The 23,457-nt window shown below is 57.0% G+C and overlaps 2 protein-coding genes across 3 annotated transcripts in view; one reads left to right on the forward strand and one right to left on the reverse strand.

The window, feature by feature from the left end:
• CDH23 (cadherin related 23) overlaps positions 1–23,457 on the forward strand; it is a 413,989-nt gene that overhangs the window by 350,265 nt on the left and 40,267 nt on the right.
• VSIR (V-set immunoregulatory receptor) lies at positions 1,235–22,728 on the reverse strand. 2 transcript variants are annotated; one of them, XM_019444462.2, is made up of 7 exons: positions 16,811–17,037; positions 11,894–12,319; positions 11,344–11,400; positions 5,976–6,083; positions 3,099–3,126; positions 1,904–2,114; positions 1,235–1,743 (listed from the first exon to the last, which is right to left on the reverse strand). In XM_019444462.2, the coding sequence occupies exons 2-7, from the start codon at positions 12,222–12,224 to the stop codon at positions 1,564–1,566; spliced, it is 915 nt and encodes a 304-aa protein (XP_019300007.1). In that variant the 5' UTR covers positions 12,225–12,319; positions 16,811–17,037; the 3' UTR covers positions 1,235–1,563. The 2 variants fall into 2 exon arrangements, with proteins under 2 accessions (XP_019300007.1, XP_019300006.1); XM_019444461.2 differs by lacking the exon at positions 16,811–17,037 and adding an exon at positions 22,361–22,728 and having other exon boundaries at positions 1,580–1,743; positions 1,904–2,100.

A 23,457-nucleotide genomic window follows, 5' to 3' on the forward strand; every position in this document is an offset into this window, starting at 1 on the left:
ACCCCCCCGCCAAAGACAAAGCAGGAGCTAGGATTTTGAGGTTCTGGCCACTGGAGGTGTCCCTGCGGTCTCGAGGCCCATGCCCGGCATCGCAGGACACCCACACTGGCCCATGTCCTTGGGCGTGACCGGGGAGTTTGGGAGCAGTCCAGTGCATCCGGGGGGTTCCTGGTTCTACCCGTAGGCCTGGGGGCTCGCTGCTGCTGGAGAGCCTAGAGCTGCTCCTTTGTTCCACCCCCAACTCTTGTCTCCCCCGCCCCAGGCGATCCAGCGGGTTCTGAGTCCTGGCTCTCAGTACCCAGGCCCAGCTCGGCAGAGCCGCTCTCGGCTGCCAGGGGATGAAGGCCTTCCTCAGTGCAGTGCCCGGGCCCCTACACGGCCCAAACTCGCCCCTTCCCCTGGTGGGTCCCCCTCCCTGTTTCCACCCCAGAGTATACAGAGGCCCCCCGCTCCTCTCCATGTTTTAAAACCCTTTAATCGAAATTCCACAAAGGATTCCCTTGTATGTGTGTATAAAACAAATCCAGGGCATATGCCCTGAAGCAGGAGACAGAGCAGAGGGTCCAGAGCAGAGTTGCCACAAACCCTCCCATGTATATGCCCACCTGACAGGGCCACTCTGCAGCAAAGACTCAGCAGATTAAATGGGACAGAACACTGAAGACCGGGGTGGGTGGAGGAGGGCTCCCCGGGCCTCAGGCACCCCTACCTAGAAGGAGCGCAGGGATTAAAACCCAGCTCTTACAGTCCGTTCACCGGGTTTGCACGTGTTGCCCGTGTAGTTAATAGGACTCCCTCTTCACACTCAAGCAACAATACAGTATGTGGTCACCTTCTGTAGTGAGCACACTGAGCACTAGAGGGGGGAGGGAGGATGGGAGGTGGAGCGTCTCCACTTACCTTCCCAGCAGGCTCCACCTGCTCCCCCTCCCCACCCCCTACAGTGGGTATTGCAACCTCCTGCCTGGCCTCCGTTACCCAAGATGCCAGTTAGCCCATAGTGGCCACCATGCCACCATGTGCACTTCCTGTTTCAGGGACCCCGGTCAATGAACTCTGGGAACCAGAGGGCAGGCAAGGGGAGCCCAGATTTGCTGAACCCGTTGCCAGCTACTGGGGGAGGCTGCTGGTAGCAGGCAGCGGGGGAAGGCTCCCATGGCCCGGAGGCAGGCAGGCCCAGCCCCAGAGACCTGTGGTTACAAAGAGGGAGTCTGACAGATGAGCAGAGGCGAGATCACCACGGCAGGGAGGAGTCTTTCCACGTCTTGTCCTGTATCTCGCGCCTGGCAGGTTGGCACTGGGTAGGGGAGAGTTCCGCCCAGTGCCCATCGTGTCCCCTCTGTGTTGTCAGGTCCCAAAGACTCCTGTCCCAGGGGAGGAAGCTGCCACAGAGCTGAAAATTCTTGGGCGTCTAGGATGTAGGCCTTTTGGCATTTGCAGCTGGTGAATCTCGGGTCTCTGGGTGGGATCCCGGCACCCCACCATCCTTGAGACAGGGACTGAGGGATCCAACACCTTCTCCCTGCTGCCATGTAGCACCCAGAGGAGTTGAGGGTCTGGCCATCAGAGGTATCTCAAAGAGTCTGGGCTCAGAGCAGGAGGGAGGGAACCAGGGCCAAGGCTAAGGGACCACTCAGAGGGCCGGCTTGACCTCAAATGCGTCTGCCCCAGGCCCAGCCACGATCGCCCACTGGCCCCAGCTGGCCTAGATGGCCTCAGAGGTCGGAGAGTCAGGCACGGTGTCTGCAAAAGAATGAAGCAGAATGAATGAGGGGCTCCTCTCTCCTCCATCCTCTAATCCCACACCATGAGACTGGGAGGGGAGTAAGGCTGGTGCCCTGCAGGCCATGGGGAGGTCATGACCTTGCGGGCCATACTGCCGCAAGGGTTGAGAAGCACTCACCGAGGGTTGGGAAGAAAACATCCCCAGGGCCTGGTGGAGACACAGGAGTGCAGGGCTCGGAGAGCAGGTGCCGGCCAGACTCCGAAGGCTGCCTCTGAGCCATGTAGGACAGTGGAGGCCTGGGCTTGGCCTCTGGCATCGCGTGGGAAGATGGAGAGACCTCAAAGCCAGGGTTTTCGATTCCTTGAGGGTTGTTGCTAGAAAATCAGAGCTGAATCAGTCAGTTGTACTACCTGGGTTTTGGCCCCCTGCCCCCCTGCCTGTACCCCTCCTCCACTTCCTTACCCTCACCTGCCTTCGCACCCCAGGCCTCAGCACCCTCTTCCGGCAGGAAGGGAGGGTCCAGGGCCACAGAGAAAAGGCCATGGGCTGCACTCTCCCATCTTCTCTGAGCCGAGGGCATCTGATCCCAACTCTACCCTATTATTTGACCATCTGCCCCGGGCGTAGCCGGGAACCCGAGGGTCAGAGACACTTTCAGGACATTCAGGAATCTGGGGACAGGTTTCTCTTTGGTCAGTAGAGTTAATGGCATTAAGATTGAATGTCCCCAAGGCTTGTCTTAAGCTGAAAGGAGGAGTTCCCTTTCCTTCTTCGTGACTGGGAATAGGACAGCCTCTAAAGACATCCAGGTGTGCTGTCCTCTTTTGCATGTTTCAGTGTCTGTCCCCAGTTCAGCTGCTCTCCCTCCTCCCCCACCCTGGCCAGTTGACAGGGAGGCCCAAAGGTGGGTGCCTGGCTCATCCAGGCAGCATCAAGAGCTCGGCCTGCTGGGTGAGGGGTGGCAGGGAGAACAGCCAACCAGCACAGATGTGTTGGCCTCAGTAGCAGGTGCTCTTGTAAGTACTGTGCTACATGGCTATATGGGGACCTTGCTGCACAGCTGTCCTTCCTGTCAGCTGACCCAGGGCCCAGGGAGGACCGGGAAGGCCATGTCTGTGTTCTGAGCCCTGTCACAGTACAACCAGTTATCAGGGAGGAGAAAGGAAAGGATCCTATGAAGGGAGGAGTCGGTCCTGGTTAAAAGTTACCCCTCTCCCTTCTACATTAATTCCAGCCACGGTTTGGGTATAGACATTGCCCTACAGAGCCACAGGCCTGCGGAAAGGCAAGAAGAGAGAGAGCCTGCCGAGCTTTGAGTCGGGGCCCAAGCAGCTGCAGGAAGGTTTCTCAGGAAGGTCTCCATGGGCCTTACCTGTCCATCCGCACCAGCTCCTGGGCACCTAGGGACACACAGACAAGGCCGTCACAAAGGAAAGGCTTCCTTAGACACCATCCCTGCCCCCCACTGACAGATGCCCTTGGAGGAACTGGTGCAAGACCAGGCCGGGCCACAGTCAGCCCTGGATCCCACTTGTGTTTGCTCTGGGGGCCCATACTCTGGTGTTTATCCTGCAAGCGAGGCCTCAAGGAGCCGTGCGTTTTAACCAGTGATAGATGAAACTTGGGCTGCATTTCACAAGTATAAAGGACAACATTTGTCACGAGGAGGCCAGAGGCAGCCAATGCTTTCTCCTATGGCTCGATTAGGGGTCGTGAGACCTTCCGGATTTAAGTATCAACCAAAGGCCTGACTCCTGAATTGGCTGTTGCCTGTTTGGACTTTTGCCACGCTCTGGTCTTTCACCACAATTTGCTGAGTGGGAGTGGTGTAAGGTCAGTTCCAAACTGGAGGGTTCCTGATCCTCTCTGGCCCATCCTCCGTGTTACCTGTAGGTGGCCTTAGAGGTGACATCTCTTAGAGGAAGCTTGGGGGCCCGAGACCCCATCACTTCTCAAACATCCTGCCACTTTCTGCTCTTCCTCCAAAGCTATTGCCACCCCGCCCCACTCTTGGGATTCCCCACCCTGACACTGGCCACCAACCAGATACAGTGGCCCCAACTTCCCTCTTCCTCGCAGCTCCGATACGCTTCTCATTTGTAAGAGCTTTACCACGACCAGTGTGGGGAAACATGGGCGGGGGGGGGGGGGGGAGATGGCTACACAGAACACACAGGGAAGTTGCACAAAGGTTCCTAAAATCTCGGCTCTCGGAATCATGGCTGCTGTCTACCAAATGCCTTTGTGCGCGAGGCTTCGCACAGGTGCCCAGCGTTCCCTGGGCTCGTCCTCTCCACCCTTTGGGGGAGGGATTTCTGGCCCCACGTTAGAGCATCTGACACTGGCTCGGTTTCCACACCCATCAGCCTCCGCAGCAAGCTGCTGACCTCAGTGCTCCCAACCCTTTCTCTGTGGCTCCCTGAGTGTGGCTCACTCCTGAGCACACCCTGCCCACAGCAACCGCAGGCTCCCCGTCTCCTCCCTGACCTGCCGCCCCACCCCCTCACCCCCCCCTCCTCCCCGCCCCGGGCGCTTAGCCTCTGCTTTGTGGCCCAACCCCTGGCATCTCCCGGTGACTTCTGTTCCCATGGCTCCAGCAGCAGGGCTTCTCCAGAGTCTAGATGCAGAAATGACCCCAGTCCTCGGCGTCCGGTCCACCTGCCCCATCCCGGTCCTTCCTCTGGGGAGCCCTCAGCTCGGACTCAAGGCGTCCCGGCACACGGAATAGGAGATACTAGGGGCCGACCCCAGGCTTCCCTCGCGTCCTCAGGATACCCCTACGGTGTTCGGGCCTGGGGCCTGCACCCAGCCAATGCCCAGAATTTGTTTTCCAGTTCCCGTTCCCTGATGGAGGCAGCGTTGTGGTCTGAACTAAGGGGGACAGAAAGCACCTCTTTATCTGGGAGCTGAGCGTGTCTCCCTCCACGTCCATTCCTCGCCTCCGTGAAAACGCTGCACGGGTGAGCACAGGCTCACTGGCAGCCCCACGGTGATTGCTTGGGCCCCCGGGTTCCTCTTTCTGCTACAACCCCCTTACCTGCCCCCTACCCACCCCCACCCCGGGGTACTTCTGGAGGTAGGCCATGGTGTCGTTTGCGAGAAGAATATGCGAGTAAGGGAAAGGCGGTCACAGCCCCTGAGTGAGCCACTGCGGGGCTCCGGGTGACAGAGGTCTCAAGGTGTTACAGTCCAGCCAGAGGAAATCAGGTGTGAGCCAAAGCCACCTGGTGGCGGAGCAGCCCCGCTCAGCTCCCTCCTGCAGCCGAGCAGAGGAGAAGAGGTGGGGGAGGTGATGCAAGGGCCAGGGCAGAGGACTCTCCAGCCTCCTGCTCCTGGAGGACTCAGACTACCCCAGGTTCATGGGTGGGGTCAGAGGAAGGGCAAGGGGCACTGTCACCACAGAGGAGGGTGAAATGGTGTTTGCGGCCGTGACTTGAAGCCTGGCTCCACTGCTTACTCACTGTGAGGTTCCCTAAGCAAGTTACTGAACCTCCCTGTGCCTCAGTTTGCTCCGTGGCAAGGTAGGAACAATCGTGGGACCAAGTCCTCGCGTTGTGATGAGGAATAAGCGAGAGAAGGTATATAACAACCTTGGCGTGGCACCCAGCACAGCGACCCTTCCAGGTAGGGGTTGGTGGCCAGGACGCTCGTGCTGGTGAGCATTTTGATGATAGGGTGGGATTATATTCTCTGGAAAAAGCATGAGCTGAAGCTCTGGGTTTGAGTCCCCGCTCTGCCGCTTGTTAACTTGCATAACATTTGGTTAATTATCTAACCCTGCTGAGCTCAGGTTTCCCAGCTATAAGCTGAAAGAACTGAACTGTTATCTCCGAGATCCCTTTCAGTTCCGATCATCCAAAGGTCATCTTTGTCCCGACAATTGCTCCGCTAGTTGCAAAACAAGCCTACCCAGACTTTAAAGCAGGTCCCCAGAGGATCGCCAAGGGGCAGCATTTTTATAAACCCATTTGAACTACTCCATGTGGTCATTCACTCATTCAGCAGATATTTTGTGAGTGCCCAGCCAGCACCGTAGGGGGCTGGTGGGCCCTCGGGCCCCCCAAATGGCACACCTGGGTCCCCTCCTCCCTCTACCACTGAGCCCATCTCCTTGCAGGGCCTATGGCAGCTTCCATCTCCGGAACAGAGAGGAAATGTGCCTGCCTCTTTGCTAATCCCAGAGGCTGGGCTGGGGGCTGGGGCCGACCACTCATACCGTCACCCACCCCAGGTAGGCAGGGATACTCACGGCGGTTGGAGGCCACCTGCCTTTGCTTGTAGACCAGGAGCAGGATGAGGGGAAGGCAGAGAATGCCCACGATGCAAGCGCCTGTAGCCACAGCAGCAGCCGTGATGCCTGTAAAGGCAGAGAGACGGCCAAGGTGAGGCCCCGTTCCCCCTGTTCCTCCTGAAGGGAAACTGAGGCCCAGCGAAGGAAGGCCAGGCCGCAGGGGGACCCAGCTTTACCCAGGCCGCACAGCCAGACCCTCAGTGACCTGCAGAGGCACAGGAGGCCCGGGGATCCCCTTTCAAAGAGAGCCCCATGCGTCCTTCCCAAGTGGGCTTAGGGCACACAGAAATGAGACCAGGGGCTTACAGTGGAGGCAGCTCCAGGGAAGAGAGAAAAGGGTTTTCATCCCAGCCCCCTGGGGACAGTTCAGCTGCCCTGGTAAAGGGAAAAGCCCGTAAAGGGAAAGCAGGCCCTTCACAGACCCCATGCCATGAAGTTCAAGGTCAAAAGGAACCCAAGTGCTGTAAAACTTTTGGAGGTAGAAAGCAGTAATGGTCGCACAACATCGTAAGCATAATTAATGCCATGCTTAACAGTGGTTAAAATGGCGAATTTTATGTTCTCTATGTCGTACCACAATAAAAACAAACAAACAAACAAAAGCCCCACTCAGCCCGAGAGACCCCTCAGCTCTAGACACAGCTTCCAGAAGTGATCTTGCACATGAAAGTCACAGGGGGAAACTTAGGTGAGAACTGGAAAAATGTGAATCCTTGATCTGACATTTAAAATTGTTTAACTTCCTAAATTACAAATAAAGAAAAAAACCTGTAAGTTAAAATATATTCAGAAGTTCCCTCCTCTTCCTCCCCCCAGGTCCCCTGCAAAGACACAGTCACTGTCCATACTTTTCTCGTGTGTAGCCTAAATTTGCTCCTTGTGTGACTGCATGTAAATACATATATACATATACATATACATATACATATACATATACATATACATATACATATATATGCTTTTCATGACAATCGCTTTCCCCACTGAGCATGGCTTGGACATCTCTGTATCACACAGAGATCTATCTCGTTCTGCCTAGGGCTTTATCATGGGGCTCACCCCAGAATTTATTGCAACAGTCCCCTATGGGTAGCTATGTAGATTACTTCCATTTTTCAACATAACTAATAACGTAACAGCGAACTCCTCGTGTCCGCATCTTCGCTCACTTGGGCAAGTACCTCTGTACATAAACTCCCAGCAGTGAAAATGCTGAGCCAAAGGGTAGGCGCATTTTCTTTTAGGGTATTGCCTAATTGCCCTCCACAAAGGTTGTACCGCTTCACGATTCCACCAACAGCGTGAGAGGCTTGACTTATTTCCGCCCATCTGCTGACTCCAGAAGTTTAGCTGGGAACAGACATGCCCTCAAAACCACAACCAGCATAAATGCATTTTTTTTTTTTTTCCTGATTTTAGCCCTTCCCAAAATATGGGCTGGGATACCCTGTCACGGTGTCCACTTGGCCCCGGGAGCTTTGGGAAGGTGGACGGGCTGTGGTCTCAGTGTTGCCTCTGCACTATTTATTTGGGAATAAAGGCTGTTTTTATCTCATTGTATTGCTAAATAACCTGATGGTGTAAATAAGCTTTCCGGGGGTTTGTTCATACCACGGAAGAGAACGAACTGTTTACAGGCACTTTAGACATACCCACTGGTACAGGAACAGTTGCTATGCTAATTACAAACCAAGTTCAACTTCACATTAAAGCAGGTTCCCTGCAGATCTTGGCAAGGCTGCATTTTGATGTGGACTGTTGCAAGTAGACACGTTCTACAATTTAGACGTTTGAGGATTTCTAGCCCCCCAGGCACAGGACCTTCTTGCGGGCACTGAGAAGCGAGTTACAAAGCACTCTTTTTCTAGGTACCAGAGCAGGTGTCCAGACTGGTACTAAGCCACATTCAGTGAGGTGAGTCAGGTGCTCACTCATGGTGGCTCCCTGTCCGTGGCCTGACTCCTGTCCACAGGCAGAGATCCCCCTCTGGGGCCACTCTAGGGGATCAGGGTTTGGTTTCTTTGCAACCTGGGCTAAGAGTTGAGGCCAGGACAGGAAGGCACGGGTCTGGGGACAGCTGTGTGGGCCCAACTGTCCTCCAAAGCTGAGGGCTCTTCTGCAGAGCCCCAGCTCTCCATCCCTCCCGCCAAGCATGGCCAGTACCTGGGCAGGAGAGGAGGGAGCCCTGCTTGGTAGCCATCCAGAGCCTGGCTCATGGGGAAGGTGATCAGGCATTGGCAGCGACAGCTGCCAGGCCAGCTCTGAGACTTGTGCCAGACCTTTACATAGCACGCTGTGATGGGAGCCCCAACCCCCAACCTGCTCAGCAGTGCCTCCTTGTCTAGAGCCTGCTGGTACCCTGTGGGTCGGTAGGGAGGTATGAGAGGGGAGGAGGGAGTCTGGTCAGGCTGCCCGGTTCCCCCAGGAGGGGGCTGGACAAAAGCAAACCAAACATCCTGCTGTGCAGGGGGACAAGGAGGTGGCTTTGTGGGGAGATATAGGCTGCTCAGTGCCCCCGCTTCCCTGGGCTCAGTGAAAAGCCATACAGCCCCTCAGCAATTCAGGGTTCCTTGGGGACCAACTGCCTCAGCCTCTCTCCCCTCCTGTTGCCCCCACCCCCGACCTCAGACTGATGTGGGCTTTCAGAGGATTTCCTAACCAGCTACCCCCACACTTTCCAAAAAGAACATTAGGAGACAGGGCAGCAGATAGATCAGGAAAACTCAGAGCTGCCCAGGGTGGAAGCATCCTTAGCAGATCAGGTAGTAAGGTTGGCCGTGGGACACCTGTCTTAGAGCGAGCAGGGACTAGGGTCTTTCCAAAGGTAGGCAGCACGGAGGGCAGTACCCAGTGGCCAGCCCTGAGGCCCACCCAAGCACGTGGGTCACCAGGCAAATGTTTCTAAACCATCAGGAGACATGGGGCGCCTGGGTGGCTCAGTCGGTCAAGCATCTGACTTTGGCTCGGGTCATGATCTCACGGTTCGTGAGTTCGAACCCCCTCATTGGGCTCTGTGCTGACCGCTCAGAGCCTGGAGTCTGCTTCAGATTCTGTATCTGCCTCTCTCTCTTGCCCCTCCCCTGCTTGCTCTCTCGCAAAAATAAACAAACATTAAAAAATAAAATAGAGAGTTTATGTAAAATCTGGACTTCTGACTGTGCTTGAAAATGGAGTGGCTCTGGCAGCCCCAGGCCCCCTCCATGCATGCAGCAGTTGGAATTGCACTTACAGGCTGGCAGCTGGGTGCCCACCACAGTCTCCACCCCTCCCTACTGTCTGACTCACCAGGTCCCCGGCTCAAGGGGCGCTTGAGTTTTTGATCCCTGATTCAGCCTCTTGGGTAACGCTGATTGCCTCCCTGTTTGTAGGAAAAGGACACCCTCGCTCCCATTTCTGAGTGGACACGTGACACCTAGAGAAAGGGAGCGCTGTCCAAACCCTCCGCACCGCACCCAAAAGCACAGCTGGGTTTCTTTGCATCTGACCCCATGCCACCTTAGCGGCAACACTCCGCCAGTTATAGTCTCCAGACCTCCAGAACCAAGAGTGTGGAAAGGGATCGGAAAGGGACTTGCAGAGGCCATCAAAGCCACCCCCCTGCTCTCAACAGCTAGGACACAAGTAAACACATCCCTCTGGCCCTGGGGGGGCCAGGTCACTGTGGACAGCAGCTCAGGGAGGCAGGGGCCAGAGAGAAGCCACACATCCCTGTGAATTGGAGAGTCAGCCAAATGTCAAAACCTGAGAGCAGAGGAGCCCAGCCCTGACCCACGCCAGACCATCAAGTTCAAGGCTCTGCCTCACCCTTGGGTTCTTGCCAGCCAGATACCTAGGGTTTCCCCTGTTTCCTTAATTCCCACAGCTCCTTCTCTAGAGTCTAGATCAAGAGAAATGAGCCAAACCTCTGCTCCCTCTCTATTTTGTACCTGGTTTCTTTGTTGTCCCCACTGGCATCTCTTGTCTGTGTCCCCAGGACTTCAATTCATACAACTAATTTCCAGAAAATTGGTATTGACAGAGGGTAGGACGGCCTGGCCCCCAGGCAGGGTTTGCGCACTGAGAATCAGGCGCTCTGGCTGAGGGACTGGGAACAATCCCTTCACCTGTCTGAAGCTCAGTTTCACCATCGGTGAACCGCGGGCAGTGGCAGAGGTGACAGTCCCTAAGGGAGCTCTGGGGGCTCCTGGAGGAAGAAGCGGGACTGGAGGGTTGCTCAGAGTGGAAGGAGCAATGGGGAAGTAGAGACTCGTGGGTCCGGCCAGGTGAGGCTCGCCCCGTCCAGTATGCTCGTGCTCACGGTCGTCCGCCCTCGCTGGGGAGCTGCCAGTGGAGGAAGTGAGGACAGCAGTGGCTCGGTGCCGAGGCGACACATAAGGGCTGCGGTGTGCAGGGAGAGAGGCTTGAACCAAAGAGTTCCTTAGTTCGATGTGGGTCTGGCTCAGACCGAAATGTGTGTTTTAATTTAATTCCTGGCTAAACTGTCGGTTCAAAAAAGAGCAGTGTGAGTAGAAAGTTACCGCGACCCTTGAGGCGGGCTTTGGCGATGTCTCCCCTTTGCCTGCTGTCTCGAAGCTGCTGGGCATTCTTTCCTGGCCTCTGGGAGCCCCCACATCCCTTACAGCAGTGCCCCCTTCCTCCACAGGGTACCTCTCTGGGCAAACACCAGGGGGCTGACTGCCACCCACCGCCTTACGCATCCCTCCAGCGGGGGAGAAGGTGGAGTGAGCACAGCCCAGCTGTGCCTCCCTGGGCATCTGTTTCCATGCTTATAAATCGAAGATGGTGCCGCCTACTTCAGAGGGTTCTTATCAGAATCCGCTGCGATACTGGTACTTGAAAGGACTTAGCACGGTGCCTGGCACATAGTAAGAGCTCTAGGAAAGGTAGATCTCTTCCCCTTCTGGAGCCTCTCCGTCCGCCCTCCCCCATGCACAGAACGAGGAAGTTTTAAGTAGGTGCAAGCCAAGAGGAACCCCACAGCCCTGTCATCGTCCCGGGTGGCAGAGGGCTGGTGGGCAGGAGAGGCACACACTGAAAACAGCCTGTGGCACCAGCACCTGTCATGGGAGGCACTTGGCCAAAGGTCACTGCCAGGGCACACCCCACCCAGGGCTTTGAGCCTTGGAAGGGGAATAGGCTTCTGGGGACTATAGCCACCTGGCTTCAATGAAGGGGAAAGCAGAAGGGAGGGGCAACAGAAAAGGAGGAAGGACGGGGGTCCCGTGGGCTTGGGGTGATGAGGTCAGAGTTTGGAACGGGGCCTGGGTCCAAGATGAGGACAGAGGAGAACAGAGGACCCAGAAGGGCCAAAAGAGTGGTCCCTTACTTTCACTCTCCCTGGGGGAAGGTGGGTACAAGATGCACTGGGGTGAAGCTTCTTTGTCTGTGGGAACAAAGAGAAGGGTTGGTTAGGTGGGCTTGAGGCCAGGGAGGCTTGTCCCAGCCAGCGCGTGCACACACACACACACACACACACACACACACACACACTCCCCAGCTCAAACCCCCGGTCCCATTCCATGACCACCATGTTTTCATGAGCAGTGACATCCCAGCCTACGTTTGTACACCTCCTCTCGTTACACAGAACGACATACACGCTGCTGTCCATCACACCCCACCGACCAGAGATTTCCACACAGCTCCACACACTATGGCCACCCTGTCTCGCACACGTCCCCGGAGTGCCAGTGCCACCCATATATAGGATCACACAGTCTCCGACACAAAATCACCCACGGTCGCACCATCACACACGCAGCAGCACACCCCCAGAGTCACTCCGTCTTCCTCCCCGCTCACCCTTCCGGAGGGGCGCACACACCACCCCCCGCAGTGACCGCACCCCCACGCTGTCCCACAGAGGACGCCCTCACCTCTCTGCACCTGTAGCTCTATGGCACCGTGGACCCTCTGCTCCGAGTGGTGCTGCCTGATCTCCACCACCAGGCAGCAGTAGAGGCCGCTGTCCACCAGGGTCAGGTTAAACACGGTGATGGAGAAGTTGCCATGGTGGTCGGAGACGGATTGCAGCCCGTGGCGCTGGGCCAGGTCCTGGCTGCTGTTGGCCTGGTGGCCGCTGTGGTGCAGGTGAAGGTCCTGGAATGTGAGGTTGCGGATGGGCCGGCGCTCCGAGCAGAGCTGCACTTGGCCCCGCAAGCCGCGGTACCACGTCTTGTAGTAGGTCACGTCGTGGCCCTTGGCCATGGGGCCCAAGATCCTGCAGGTGAGGGTGACGTTCTGGCCCTCGGGACACACGTACAAGGAATACGGTGTGGCGACCTTGAAGGCCGCCACCAGACCTGTTCAGAGAGACAAGAGACTGTACCTTCCGAGCCGCCAACACTCCCAGTTCCCCCAGAGCGGGGAAGAACCTTGGCCTGGGGCTCCAAGCCCCGGGTAGGTTCCCGAGCCACAGGCCCCAACAAGTGAGTCCACCTCCCTGGGCCTCAGCTCCTTCATTAGCTCTTGAACCTGATTCCCTCCTGGGCTGTGTGGGAGGAGGAGCTTCTCCAGGTAAGGGACGCCCCTGGCCCCTGGAGAGCTGGACGAGGTGTAGGAGAGCAGGCAGCACACTGGGCCCAGCCAGTGCGTCCTTCTCCTCCCGCCCCCACGGTAGGCACTGTGGCTCTGCTCACAACGGGCCTCCGGCACATCCAGCCTCCGTGCCCAGTGTTGTCGGGTGGGAGGCAGGATGAGGAGCACAAAGCCTGTGTGGGAATGGCGGCCCTTGACCACCCTTCTGGGGCCATTAGCACCTTTGGCCCTTCCCTCTCCCGGGGCTGGTCTTGCCTTCCCACGTCCCCATCACAAGCACTAATGGAGCGCCTGTGTGTGAGGCCTGTGCCCGGTGCTACATCTCACCCGGATGCCGAGCACGTGGCCTCCCCTTGGGAGCTCGTGACCTAGCTGGGTAGACCGGGCGTGCATTCCTGGCAAAGTCACCCCACAGGTTAAAGGGCAAACCAGTGCCAGCCTTCAGGGCACTTGGAGGAGGGAAGATACAGCCGCCCCGAGGATGGTCAAGAGACTTCTGGAAGGAGGAAGCGTCTTTGGGGTTGATGGACGGATAGGACTTTAGCAAGTAGAGAGGGTACCCTGGGCCAGGTGGTGAGGAAAAGCCCAGGGGTCTCGGGGACAGGGACAGGGAAATCATGAAAGGTCCCTTTATCCAGGTGCCTATTGCCATCCAGTCTTCTTAGAAATATTTCCTAGTTCATTTTGTTTTCAATAAGCAAATGAAGCCATCCCCCGGTCCTCTTTACCCTACCCCAATCCCCCGGCATTTAACCGTGTTGACTCCCATAAGCACTGGCCCCCAGAAGCAGAATGCTGGGGCTGGAGGCCCGGCTCCTTTAGCTGTGTGAGCCCCACCTTCCTCATGTGGTCATGAGAAAAACATTCGCTACTTCACGTGGTTGTGAGAAGCCTGAGCGAGGGAAAGAGAACACGACAATGTGAGCTCTAATGCCCTCTGCGGACATAGGGAGGATAGCTACAGTTATTATACATCAGCAATATGTGAATCTTAATCGGCATGTCAAGGGCTGTTTTAAGTCAGGCAGACAGGGAAGGAGAGTTTGGATATGTGTACGGAATCCGGACTGGAATGTCTCTTTCATTGCCGTTGCCTGAATCAAGATAATGCCGCTTCCTCCTGCGGACACCCCCTTCCCTGCCTTTAGAGCCTGGGACCCACTAGCAGAATTGAAAGCCTTGCCCCGTCAGGAGGAGGGCAGCCTGGTGTAGCTTTGGAATTGGACCAGCCTGCTCTGGAGTCTGGTAGCTGGGGTCACTTAGACTCTGAGCTTCAGACTCCTCACTAAGAGACAGAAATGAAAATTCTACCTGCCAGAGTTGAGGCAAGGGTAACAAATAATTTACATGAAGTGCCCTGCAGCACTTTGCTAGTAGTTGGTGCTTGCTACTCGGAAGCTAGGCAGCTCTCTAATTCGTCTTGGCAAGTCAAGAAACATTTCCTAGGAGTGAAAATAGTTCTGCAGAATAGAATGGAGAAGCCAGCTTCAAAAACTCTTTCCCACTAAGATGTGAATGACTGATAACAGCTTGTGATCCAATCTTGGAGTACCTGCCCATTGAAAGCAGACTGTGGGGGGTTAGCAAAGCCATGGCCCCGAGGACTATGTCTGCAAGGTGGAGTTTTAGGCCCTAGAAAGTAAGGAGGACAGACGCACACTAGATGCTCCCACTCACTCCATACACATGTGAGAGGGAGTCCTGTCTGAGAGCCCCAGATTTATGGACAATCTTGGCCAAGGTGAGCAGAGATTTCAGAACTTCCTGGCAAGATGCTGATCTCGTCCTCAGGCAGAAACGTAGAGGCCGGGGAGGGGAAAAGTTATTTGCCTGAAGTGCGGCAGAGGGTATAGACTCAGAACCTGGAGCGTGGGAAGCTTCAGGTAAAGCCCGATCTAGTTAGAACTAGCAGAAGAAAGAGCATGTCTCCTGCGCAATGCTACCTACTTATGGGCGTAAACAACCCTACGGAGGTAGGTGGTGTTGTTATTTCTCCTTCACTGAGGAGAAAAGACGAGGCACAGCGATGTTAAATAATTCACTGAAGATCACAGCAAGTGACTTGACTCCCCCTCACAGGCCTGTGTGGTGGCTGTCACCACCGAACTATGTGTGCCAGTAAATGGAGGCGGGGAGTAGCTAAGGAGGGGACCCTCCCAGGCACTCCGAAGAAAAAAAAACCCACTCATAGAGCAGACCAAGGAGTTGCCTGCCCTGCGTTCCCCCTCTCTCCAGCAGGCCTCAGCTGGGCACCCCCTCCCAGCACCTCTCCCAGCTAGCACCCCATCTTCCCTGTTCCCGACCCCACCCCATCCCCGAGAACCCAAGGCCGGGAGCCAGGTCCAGATCCAGCAGCATTCGCCAAGAGCACACACACCTCGCAGGCTGTGGGCAGAGCTGGCTCAGCAGAGGCCGGGGCCGGGCGCGTCTGGGGTGGCTGCAGGGGGCCAGGCGGACTAGAGGTAGAGACAGAAGCAGGAAGTGGCATACAGAGCTGAGCCACGTTGGGCTGGGGGCTGTGGAGTGGACAGAGGTGTAGATGGGGTGGGGCTGAGATGTGGGCAAAAGCTGGAGGTAGCTTGTTGGGGGTGGGGGGCGGGGGACGGTGGAGCAGGGTGGGAGCAAGCACCAAGGCCTCCAGGGGGGACACCAGCCGGGGGGGGGGGGTTGCGGCCAGCAGGGCATCACTCCCCGGCTCTCAGGGTCCAAGCAATGGTGTCAATGAGCACAGAATTGCCTGGACAGCACTGGGGAGAGATTTTCAACAATGGAAGCAATTTCCTTGAAAACCCACAGTGGGGCAGAGAATTGTTGAGACCGGCGGGGGGGGGGGGGGGGGGGGGGGGGGGGGAGGGGGAGGGGAGGGGGTTGTGGTACATTGCTCAATTCCCAACACCCGACACTCCCCAGAGGACCTCTTCCCCTTTTAGAAAAAGGAGAAGCTGCAGGGGATTCATATTTGGGGGTGGGGGACAGTCTTCAATTTCAGCAAAAGGACCAGAGAGCAGTGGGCTAAGGGTTCACGGGATCTTGTCCTGGGGGCGGCAGGGGATAGGTGGGAAGCGTCCGTTTGTTGTGTCTAACACTCAAGCTGGCCTGTCCCTGGGAGGTTGCTCAAAGGCACAGAGTTGGGGAAAATAATGCACACATCCATGCCATCCACAACTGCACGTGCACATGTGTTATCGGGGAGATATATATATATATATAGCACAGCTGGATTTATAATTATTTGGCAGGAGGATGTTGCTTATTGTCAGGAGCAGAGCCTTTTGGACACCTGGGTCATTGTCAAAGCCTGGGGCGAGTGGGTGGGGAGGAAAGCCCCTGGCTCCAGGGTGGCCGGGAGCATATGAGACAGGAAAACGGCCCTGGCCCCGAGCCTGTGCCCAGGTGGGAACCATCCAGTCATGGTGCTGCTCTTGGGGCCCAGCCCCACCCCGGTCCCCACCTGTCACTGGGTTAAGGAGGCAGAAGCGCCTAGAGGAAGATTGCTAGGAACCTGGAAAATTCCAGGTCTCAGGACTAAAACCTTGGTCTGACAGATCCCTGGGCCCCAGGCCCCACTTAGCCCTGTCCTTGCTGTATGCCCTTGGGCAGGTCCCACTTTCCTCTGTGCCTCCCTCTCTTCATCTCAAGAGACTCCCATGTTCCTAGCCCTTTCCAGCTCTTTCAGAGAGTCGTCCAGACTTTCAGTCTGTGGCCAGAGAAAAGGGCTGTATTTCCTTAGGGCAGAGGAACAGGGCAAGAAATGGGCCACTTAGTTCTCATAATACACCCTGATGAGGGTATTATCAACCCATTTTAAAGGTGAGGAAACAGGGGCACTTGGGTGGCTCGGTCGGTTGAGCCTCTGACTTCAGCGCAGTCTGTGAGTTCAAGGCCCCCATCGGGCTCGCTGCCGTCAGCCTGTCAGCACAGGCTCTGTCCCCCTCCCCCTGCCCCTCCCCGGCCTGCACTCTCCCAAACATAAATGTTTTTGTAAAAAAGAACAAAAAACAATAAAGGTGAGGGAACAGACTCAGAGAAGTCAGGTGACTTCACCAGGACCACCCAACCGTGTGTGGTGAGGCTGAGAGCCACGCCTCCGACACATTGCTGCAGGAAGGAAGAGCCCCCCCACCCCCCACCCCTGAAGCAGGTAGCTTCATTCTCCAGCTGCTCAGATGACCTACTCATCTTCCACCCAGTCAGCCTTGCTCTGTTGCCTCAGACCTAAACTGAAAACATCATTCCGTCATTCCACAAATATTTACCGAGGTCCTAACATGAGCCAGGCCCAAGGCAAGAGAGGCCGCGGGGGTGCAGAGTTTCGTAAGGGATGTCCGCTCAGAATTTAGGCTTGCTTCTGCCACTTTCTAGCTGTGGGAACCTCAGCCTCTTGTAGAAGCTTCTGTTCCAGTCCAGGGGAGAAGGGCTTCATCTCGGGATGCTAGTTTTCGTGACTTCACCTCTTTCCATCCAGCAGGCACCTCGTGAAGCCCTGTGGGTGTGCACGGGATGGGTGTGGGTGTGGGTGTGGGCAGGCCTGTGTATTTTCCCTGACGGGGCATGAGTTTAGCCTACGGTTGCCAAGGCGACGCCCCAGCCTCTGGAGGTGGGTCCCCAGCTTGATTAGTCAGGCCTGGGAAGCCCAACCCAAACAGCTGAACTCTGTCCAGTTGCTGCGACGGGTTGTAAGTAAACAGTCACTGATCTTCTGCTGTGGCTGGCTGTGTGCTAGGCACAAAAGGCCAGGTCCCCACCCTCAGAAGGAGCACCAGACAGACTGGTCTCCAGTTCCCTGCCAGGCCCTGTTCCCCAGGACCGTCCTTGGAGGGTGTAGGGAAAGGCTCGGTTCTGTCTTCATCAAGCTGCGGAGCACAGAGGGAAACAGAGTCGAGGACCAGTCAGGACTGAGTCTGCCAGTGCTGAGTTAGAGGAAGTGCCCCCGGTGCGGGGGGCTGAGCCGGCAGGTCGGCCCGTGAGGTCTGTGGCCAGCAAGGACAAAGGGCATCTCAGATGTGTTTATTGATACCTGCCCCCGCAGGAAGTGTCCATTCACATCAGACCAAGGAGTCTGGGAAGGGGAAGCCAGGCTCTATTGGAGGAAGCAGCACTTCCAGCACCTTGGGAAAGCATCCATGCATCCGGGGCTGGAGGCTCTTGGCCAGCACGCCTCCCTGGAGAGGGCGCGGGCGGCTGGCCAGACGCCCTGCCAGTGGATGCTTCTCTGGATGCCTCCTTCCCAGACTCCCCCAGGCCCTCCCTGAGGATGACTGTGTACGGCCCAGAATACCAGCTTGAGCCAGCTTCCCCCAAGAGCCTGTGCTATGAAGACTCTCTAAGGTCCAGGTTCCGGTCTCTGGGGACCCTGTCCTCACTGCAGGCGGCTCCGTGGTGGTCGAGGTAGCCGGCACTTGCACAGGAGGTAGCCCGGGACTGACCAGATGCCCCATCTCCTTCCTGTAGAGGGAGAGGTGGCCTGGCCGGTGAAGGCTCAGCTTGCTCTCCCTCCCTCTCCCCGTCCCTGCTGTTGTTATCGGGATGGCTAATTGGCCTCAACGTAAGAGAGGACCCAGCTGGAGCTCCTGTATTTGTTTGGACACTGTATTTATTTGAGGAAGGCAACAGGGGCTGGGAGAACTGGGGGCTGGAAAAGGCCCAAAGAAGCCCTCCGACTGTGCCCTGACCTCTTAGGATGGGAAGTACTGTTCTCTTTCTTTTCCTCTGGGGGAGCTGAACTGCCCCCCTGCCACCAGCTATAACTCCTCACAGTGGCGAGTTTGCTTCTGCGGTGAAGGGGAGGGGACAACAGCAACTATAACACAGACAGTTTTACTTTTAGTTTTGTGGCGTAACATTGAATCACATAGAGAGAAGGTTATCCTCCTCCCCCACCTTTTTTTTTTTTTTTTTTTTTTTTTAAACAAGGGACAGCGGTTTCGGGCTCAGAGCCTCCCCCGGACGATAGTTTCCGACTAGAATTTAATACTCCTATTTAGTGTTCTTATTAGGTACTCGTGTGATTTTGTTCTATTTATGGCAAGCGATACTGGCTTTCCATTGGTGGCAGTGATAGAAAGTTTCCTTTTCAAATCGATTTACTCAAGGAAAAGAATGAGTTGATTTGAGGGGGAAAAAATAAGTACATACGATTGGCGGATGCTGCAGAAATCCCAAAGGTAATGAGCAGATGACGGAAGCTCGGGAAACACCACCATGGAACTACCCTTCAGAAGGGGGTGGGCAGCCTCACTGAAACCACGGCACCCAGGCTGCCCGTGTCTCAGGGAAAGAGACCGGTCCCACAGTGAATAGAAGAGGCAGGACTTGAACCCAGGTCTCCATGGGAAATAGCATCCCGTGGGGAACATTCAAAGGACCGGGCTTGCTTGGGCAGAAGCACGGCAAGTTCATTACTGAATGATGGATGGGCACGACAGCCACTGTCTTTCTCTCTGGGGACAGTCAGCCACAGTAAATAGGCTAATTGCAAAGATCAGTTGCAAGATCCCATTGAGACAGGCAAACCCCGAGCTGGTCTTGCCTTGAAGCTGCAAATTCCCCATCTCTAGAGAACACCTTTAAGAGAATCTACGGGTACCTCCATGGACATTTCACGCTTTAAACACTTAGAGGTGCCGACAGGTGGCTGGACCGGTGCATCCTTCAGACCTCCAGGATCCTTAGAGTCCAGTCCTAGTGAAATCGGTCAACGCCCTCCCACACCCTGGGCTCTCTACTGGCTCTGTAGGCAGCAGGGAACGTAGACGGAGAGCCAGTGGCATGCGGCCTCGGAAAGCCAAGAAACAGCTTAATGCTCCCCAGGTGCCGGGTGCTGTGCTGAGCTTGTGCACTGACTCTTCACAGCAGCCCTCTGAGGGGGGTGCTGCCATCGTCCCATGTGAGAGATGAAGGAACTTGCTCAGAGATACCGAGTAACTGGCCCAAAGTCACAGCAGTCAATGGCCGCCGTGGGATTTGAACCTAGTTCTGGCTGACTCCCAAGGTCAGACTGTTAAGGGACGGGGCTGTACGGGAAGCATGCAAGGCACACAACTTCGGGTCCCTTGCTTCACCATCCCCATGCAGGGTGGCACGCAGCCCATGGCACGCGGCATGGCCAATCCCAGGTTCACCCCACCCAGGTGAAGCCAGACTGCTCCTGGATGAATAGCTGACCTAAAACGGGGGGCCTCAGGCTCAGTATGTGGGGCTCAGTGCTGGTTGAAGGGGTCACTGCCAATAGGCCGGATGGGTACCCAGGAGCCCTCCCTTCTTTCCTTCCCTTGATCTACTAGGGTGAAGACCCATATATACATGTATATAGGGAGGTGGCCTCTTTCAGCTTCCCAGCTGTTCCTCCCACTTGGGCCGCCCTCTCCCAGGAAGGTCAGGCCCCAGCAGGGAACCTTTGCCCTGCTTGGGGGAGGAAACAGGAACAGCTGGCCCAGCTCAGCAAGGGACTCCCTGGTATTGTTGGCTGTCCCCAATATTGGGTAGATGCCCCCTTGTGCCCAATGGCCGGCCTCAAGAGCCACCCCGGGGCCTCTGGACAGAAGGTAGAGGATTTCCTAAGAGCTGACCTTTGCTGTGTCAGAGGCTTGCGCCACTGGGTTACTCAACAAGACCCTGCAGTCCTGTTTCCTACGAAGGGGAAGAAGGGGTCTCCCCTCCCTGGCCTCGGTGCACTTCCCTGTGCTAGTCCCAGTGTCTGGGCCTCCTGGACTAGCCTATAAGGACATGGTGAGGACAAGAGCTTCCTCAGGTCCTAGGAGTGCCCATAAGGGAGGAAGGGTCTCTGCCACCCTTAGGGTCTGCTGGGTCCTAGCTCTTCCCTCCACCCACCTCACCCTGAGTCGGGTCCAGGTAAGGGGCATCTTCAATTCTTACTGGGCTTCTGAGCAGCCTGCTCTCCACCCCCATTGTCCTCGGTGCCGACCCAGCCCCGGGAGCTTACAAAAAAGGCCTACGCCAGCCACCCCCATCTCGCCTTCCCAGACGTGGAGGCTTTGACCTTGAGCAAATCCTGCCCAAGGCAACCCAGCACCTCAGCAGGCCAGGGAGTAGGTCTTTCCAACTCACAGACCCTTCTGACCGTGCCTGCGACCAAGCCTTCCGTCTGTTCACTCCCATGTTGCACAGCGTACTGGGTAGTGTGAATATTCACGACCGTGCCCATATTACCGTTAAGACAACTGAGGCCCAGGGCAGTTCAAAGTTAAGAGAATGCTTCTGACCCCTTTTAGGGGAAAGCTGCTTAGAGCCCTAATCACTGCCGTGAGCCGGGCCCAGGAAGCGATGGCCCTTGGGGGTGCCAAGCTGAGTACCAGAACCACTAGGGGAGAAGGCTTCTGGCTATGTAGACGATATGAAGCCAGGGGTGCTGAGCCTTTCTGCTACCGGCTACTCTGCAGGGTGGGCCCCTATGCCTTGTTCTCTAGAACTCAGTTTCCCAAACTGGGGCTGCTAAACGGAGAGCAGCCGCGGGGCAGGGGTGAGAAAACAGAAGGGCCTCTTGAGGTCACTTGAGGCGAAAGGGGCGGGGCAAGTGCTCTCTGGGGGGTGTGGTGCTGGCCTTCCTGCCTGCCACCATGCCCTGCTCCTTCTGGAATCCACGTCCTGCCATGCAGTGTGGCCTTGGTGCCGAGACCGCCACCGCCATCCTGGAAGTATCCAGGCCAGGGCTGGGCAGCTCTGTGGGGAGGGGTGTGGGCTCCCTCCTCCTTATCAGAGGCCAGCCTCCAAATGCTGAGATAACACACTGCCTGCAGGCACGCAGTTCGTTTGGGAGGTACATTCCAGGTCCTCTAGACTCCCTCCTCTCCTTCCTCCCCTGTGCTCCCCCTCCTTTCTCCTTCTGACACACCCACCGGGTCCCTGTGCCAAGTGCCCCACCTTCTTCCAGCCTCCCTGACTCCCTGCATGACTCAAGCTTTCCCTGGGCCTTCCCCATAAAGTGTAGTTCACAGGCTGCTTGCTGGCCCCCTCTTCCCTTGAAATCCAGCCACTCCGGTGCTGGGCAGGCAAGAGCCAGGGGCCAGGCTGTGGGTACCCCGACCTCTGCCCTACCCCCAGGAGCCCCAGCCAAGATTCCACTTGGACTTGTGACAGTCTGGACTTCGGAAGAAGAAAGTGGTGCCGCCCTGGTGTAGGGCTTCTGAGGAAACTGAGACCAAAAAGATGTCACAAGTTATCCCAGGACCCAGAACGGGCTCACGGGTGAGCTGGGGAAATGCCCACACATTCTCCCCGGTGCCCCCACATCAGTCCCTGAGCTGCAGCTTAGCCAGATGCCAGGCATCAGCTGACTCTTCAACTCTCAGCAACCAGACCCTCAGGATAAGGACCCGATGGGCACCCACATCTGGGTGTGGACCAGTGCCCCCCAAGGGTCAACCGGGAGTGTCACCAGGGAACAGGGCGCAGAGAGTACCACACTCCCTGCGCCCAGTAAGATCCTGGAGCCCTGAGGCTGGAGGGGCAGGGAGAGGCCACAGGAGTCAGAAGCCAGTGGCAGCCACTAGAAAATGCTGGGGCTGTCCCCACCGTTTTTGTCTCCTGCCCTGCAGCAGCTGCTCCTGCCCCAGGGCTCTCTGGGCAGGGAAGGGTCAGGCGAGAAGCAGTTCGGGCAGCTGTCAGAACGTGCAGATGTACCCAGCCAGAGCACTTGGCAGGGAGCTGCTGGCCCCTGCCCAGCAGTCCCAGCAGGTAGGAGACGCGCAGGCTGAGGGGGGCGCGCCCCCCAGCTGCCTGCGACCCCTTCCCCCACCCCTTGTTCTCCCGGGGCACCTCCCCAGTGCCCAGGCTCCTGCCGACCTTACCTCGGGAGGCAGCCAGGAAGAGAGCGAGGAGCACAGGCCCCCAACGCCGGCCACCGGCCTCCGGGACTAGGGGGACGCCCATGTCGCCGTCGGGCGGCGGCGTCTGGAGCCCCGGGGGCCGGAGCGGGACCGCGGGCGTGCAGGGGGAGCTCCTGCTGCTCCGGGAGCGGCGGGATACCGCCAGCCGAGAAACCTCCGGTCGAGTGAGTGCCGAGAGAGTGAGCGCCCTGGGCGCCCGAGAGCGAGAGCCGCTGCTCCAGGGCCCACCCCGCCTCCCCCGCAGCGCCCCCGGGGGGCCGTGGGGGGAACTGCCTCCTCGCCGAGGGCCCCGCGGGAGGGGCTTCCCCTCTGACTCACAGAGCACCGGGCCCTGTAGGTAGGGGAGGCACCCCGCGTCCCAGGGTCAGCTGCACTTGACTGCCAGTGTTAAAGTCTCTTCTCCTCTCTCCCCTTCCCCTCTGGAGAGGATGGGTATTGTCACACAGCCTGAGAAATGCGCTACCTCTTAGCAGCCTGCCTAATCATCATAGGTTGTGTCTGACCTCCCCCAGCGGCCTTTGTCTCCAGTACCCTCTAGCCCAGCTCAGGGCCTGGTGTGAGAAAGAAAGAAAAAGAGAGAGAGAGAAAAGAGAAAGAAGAAAAGGAGAGGAGAGGAAGAGAGAGGGAAAGGAAGGAAGGAAGCAAAGAAAAAGAAAAGAGAAAAGAAAGCTAGCTTTTGTAAAGGGCTAGGCAAGTTGGAGCACGCTTGACTGTAGATTCCAGAACCTGCAGTACCCTTGCGGATGCATACAGGTGCGTGCACACACGCTCACACACGCACGCACGCACACACGCAGATGAGGCACAGGTGCAGGAGCACACGACGGGCTTGTCACGTCCTCACGGGTGCATGTGTGTGTGCCTCTCGTAGCGTGTCCTATAGCAAATCGTCGCGGCTCCTCTCCCACCAGGCCCCGGCAACCCTCTCCACTCTGCACCCGCTCTCACTCCCTGTACCCCAGGCATCCACAGGACAGTCGTGCCCTCCGCCTCTAGTCCTCTGCTCTTGCACCCCCAGCCAGCGCTGGCGCCTCTGCTGATGTCTCCCTCCTCCCCTC

Source organism: Panthera pardus, unplaced genomic scaffold (genome assembly GCF_024362965.1).
Source record: "Panthera pardus isolate Hobbes unplaced genomic scaffold, ASM2436296v1 HiC_scaffold_22, whole genome shotgun sequence".
Lineage (NCBI taxonomy): Eukaryota > Metazoa > Chordata > Mammalia > Carnivora > Felidae > Panthera > Panthera pardus.

Coding starts and splice junctions, on each gene's coding strand:
- VSIR (XM_019444461.2), bottom strand. CDS start 22,442: ATGGGCGTCCCCCTAGTCCCGGAGGCCGGTGGCCGGCGTTGGGGGCCT. Junction 3,127..5,975: donor GCAGGTGGCCTCCAACCGCC/GTGAGTATCCCT, acceptor GTGTGTCCCTAG/GTGCCCAGGAGCTGGTGCGG. Junction 2,101..3,098: donor GAGCTGGTGCGGATGGACAG/GTAAGGCCCATG, acceptor CTGATTTTCTAG/CAACAACCCTCAAGGAATCG.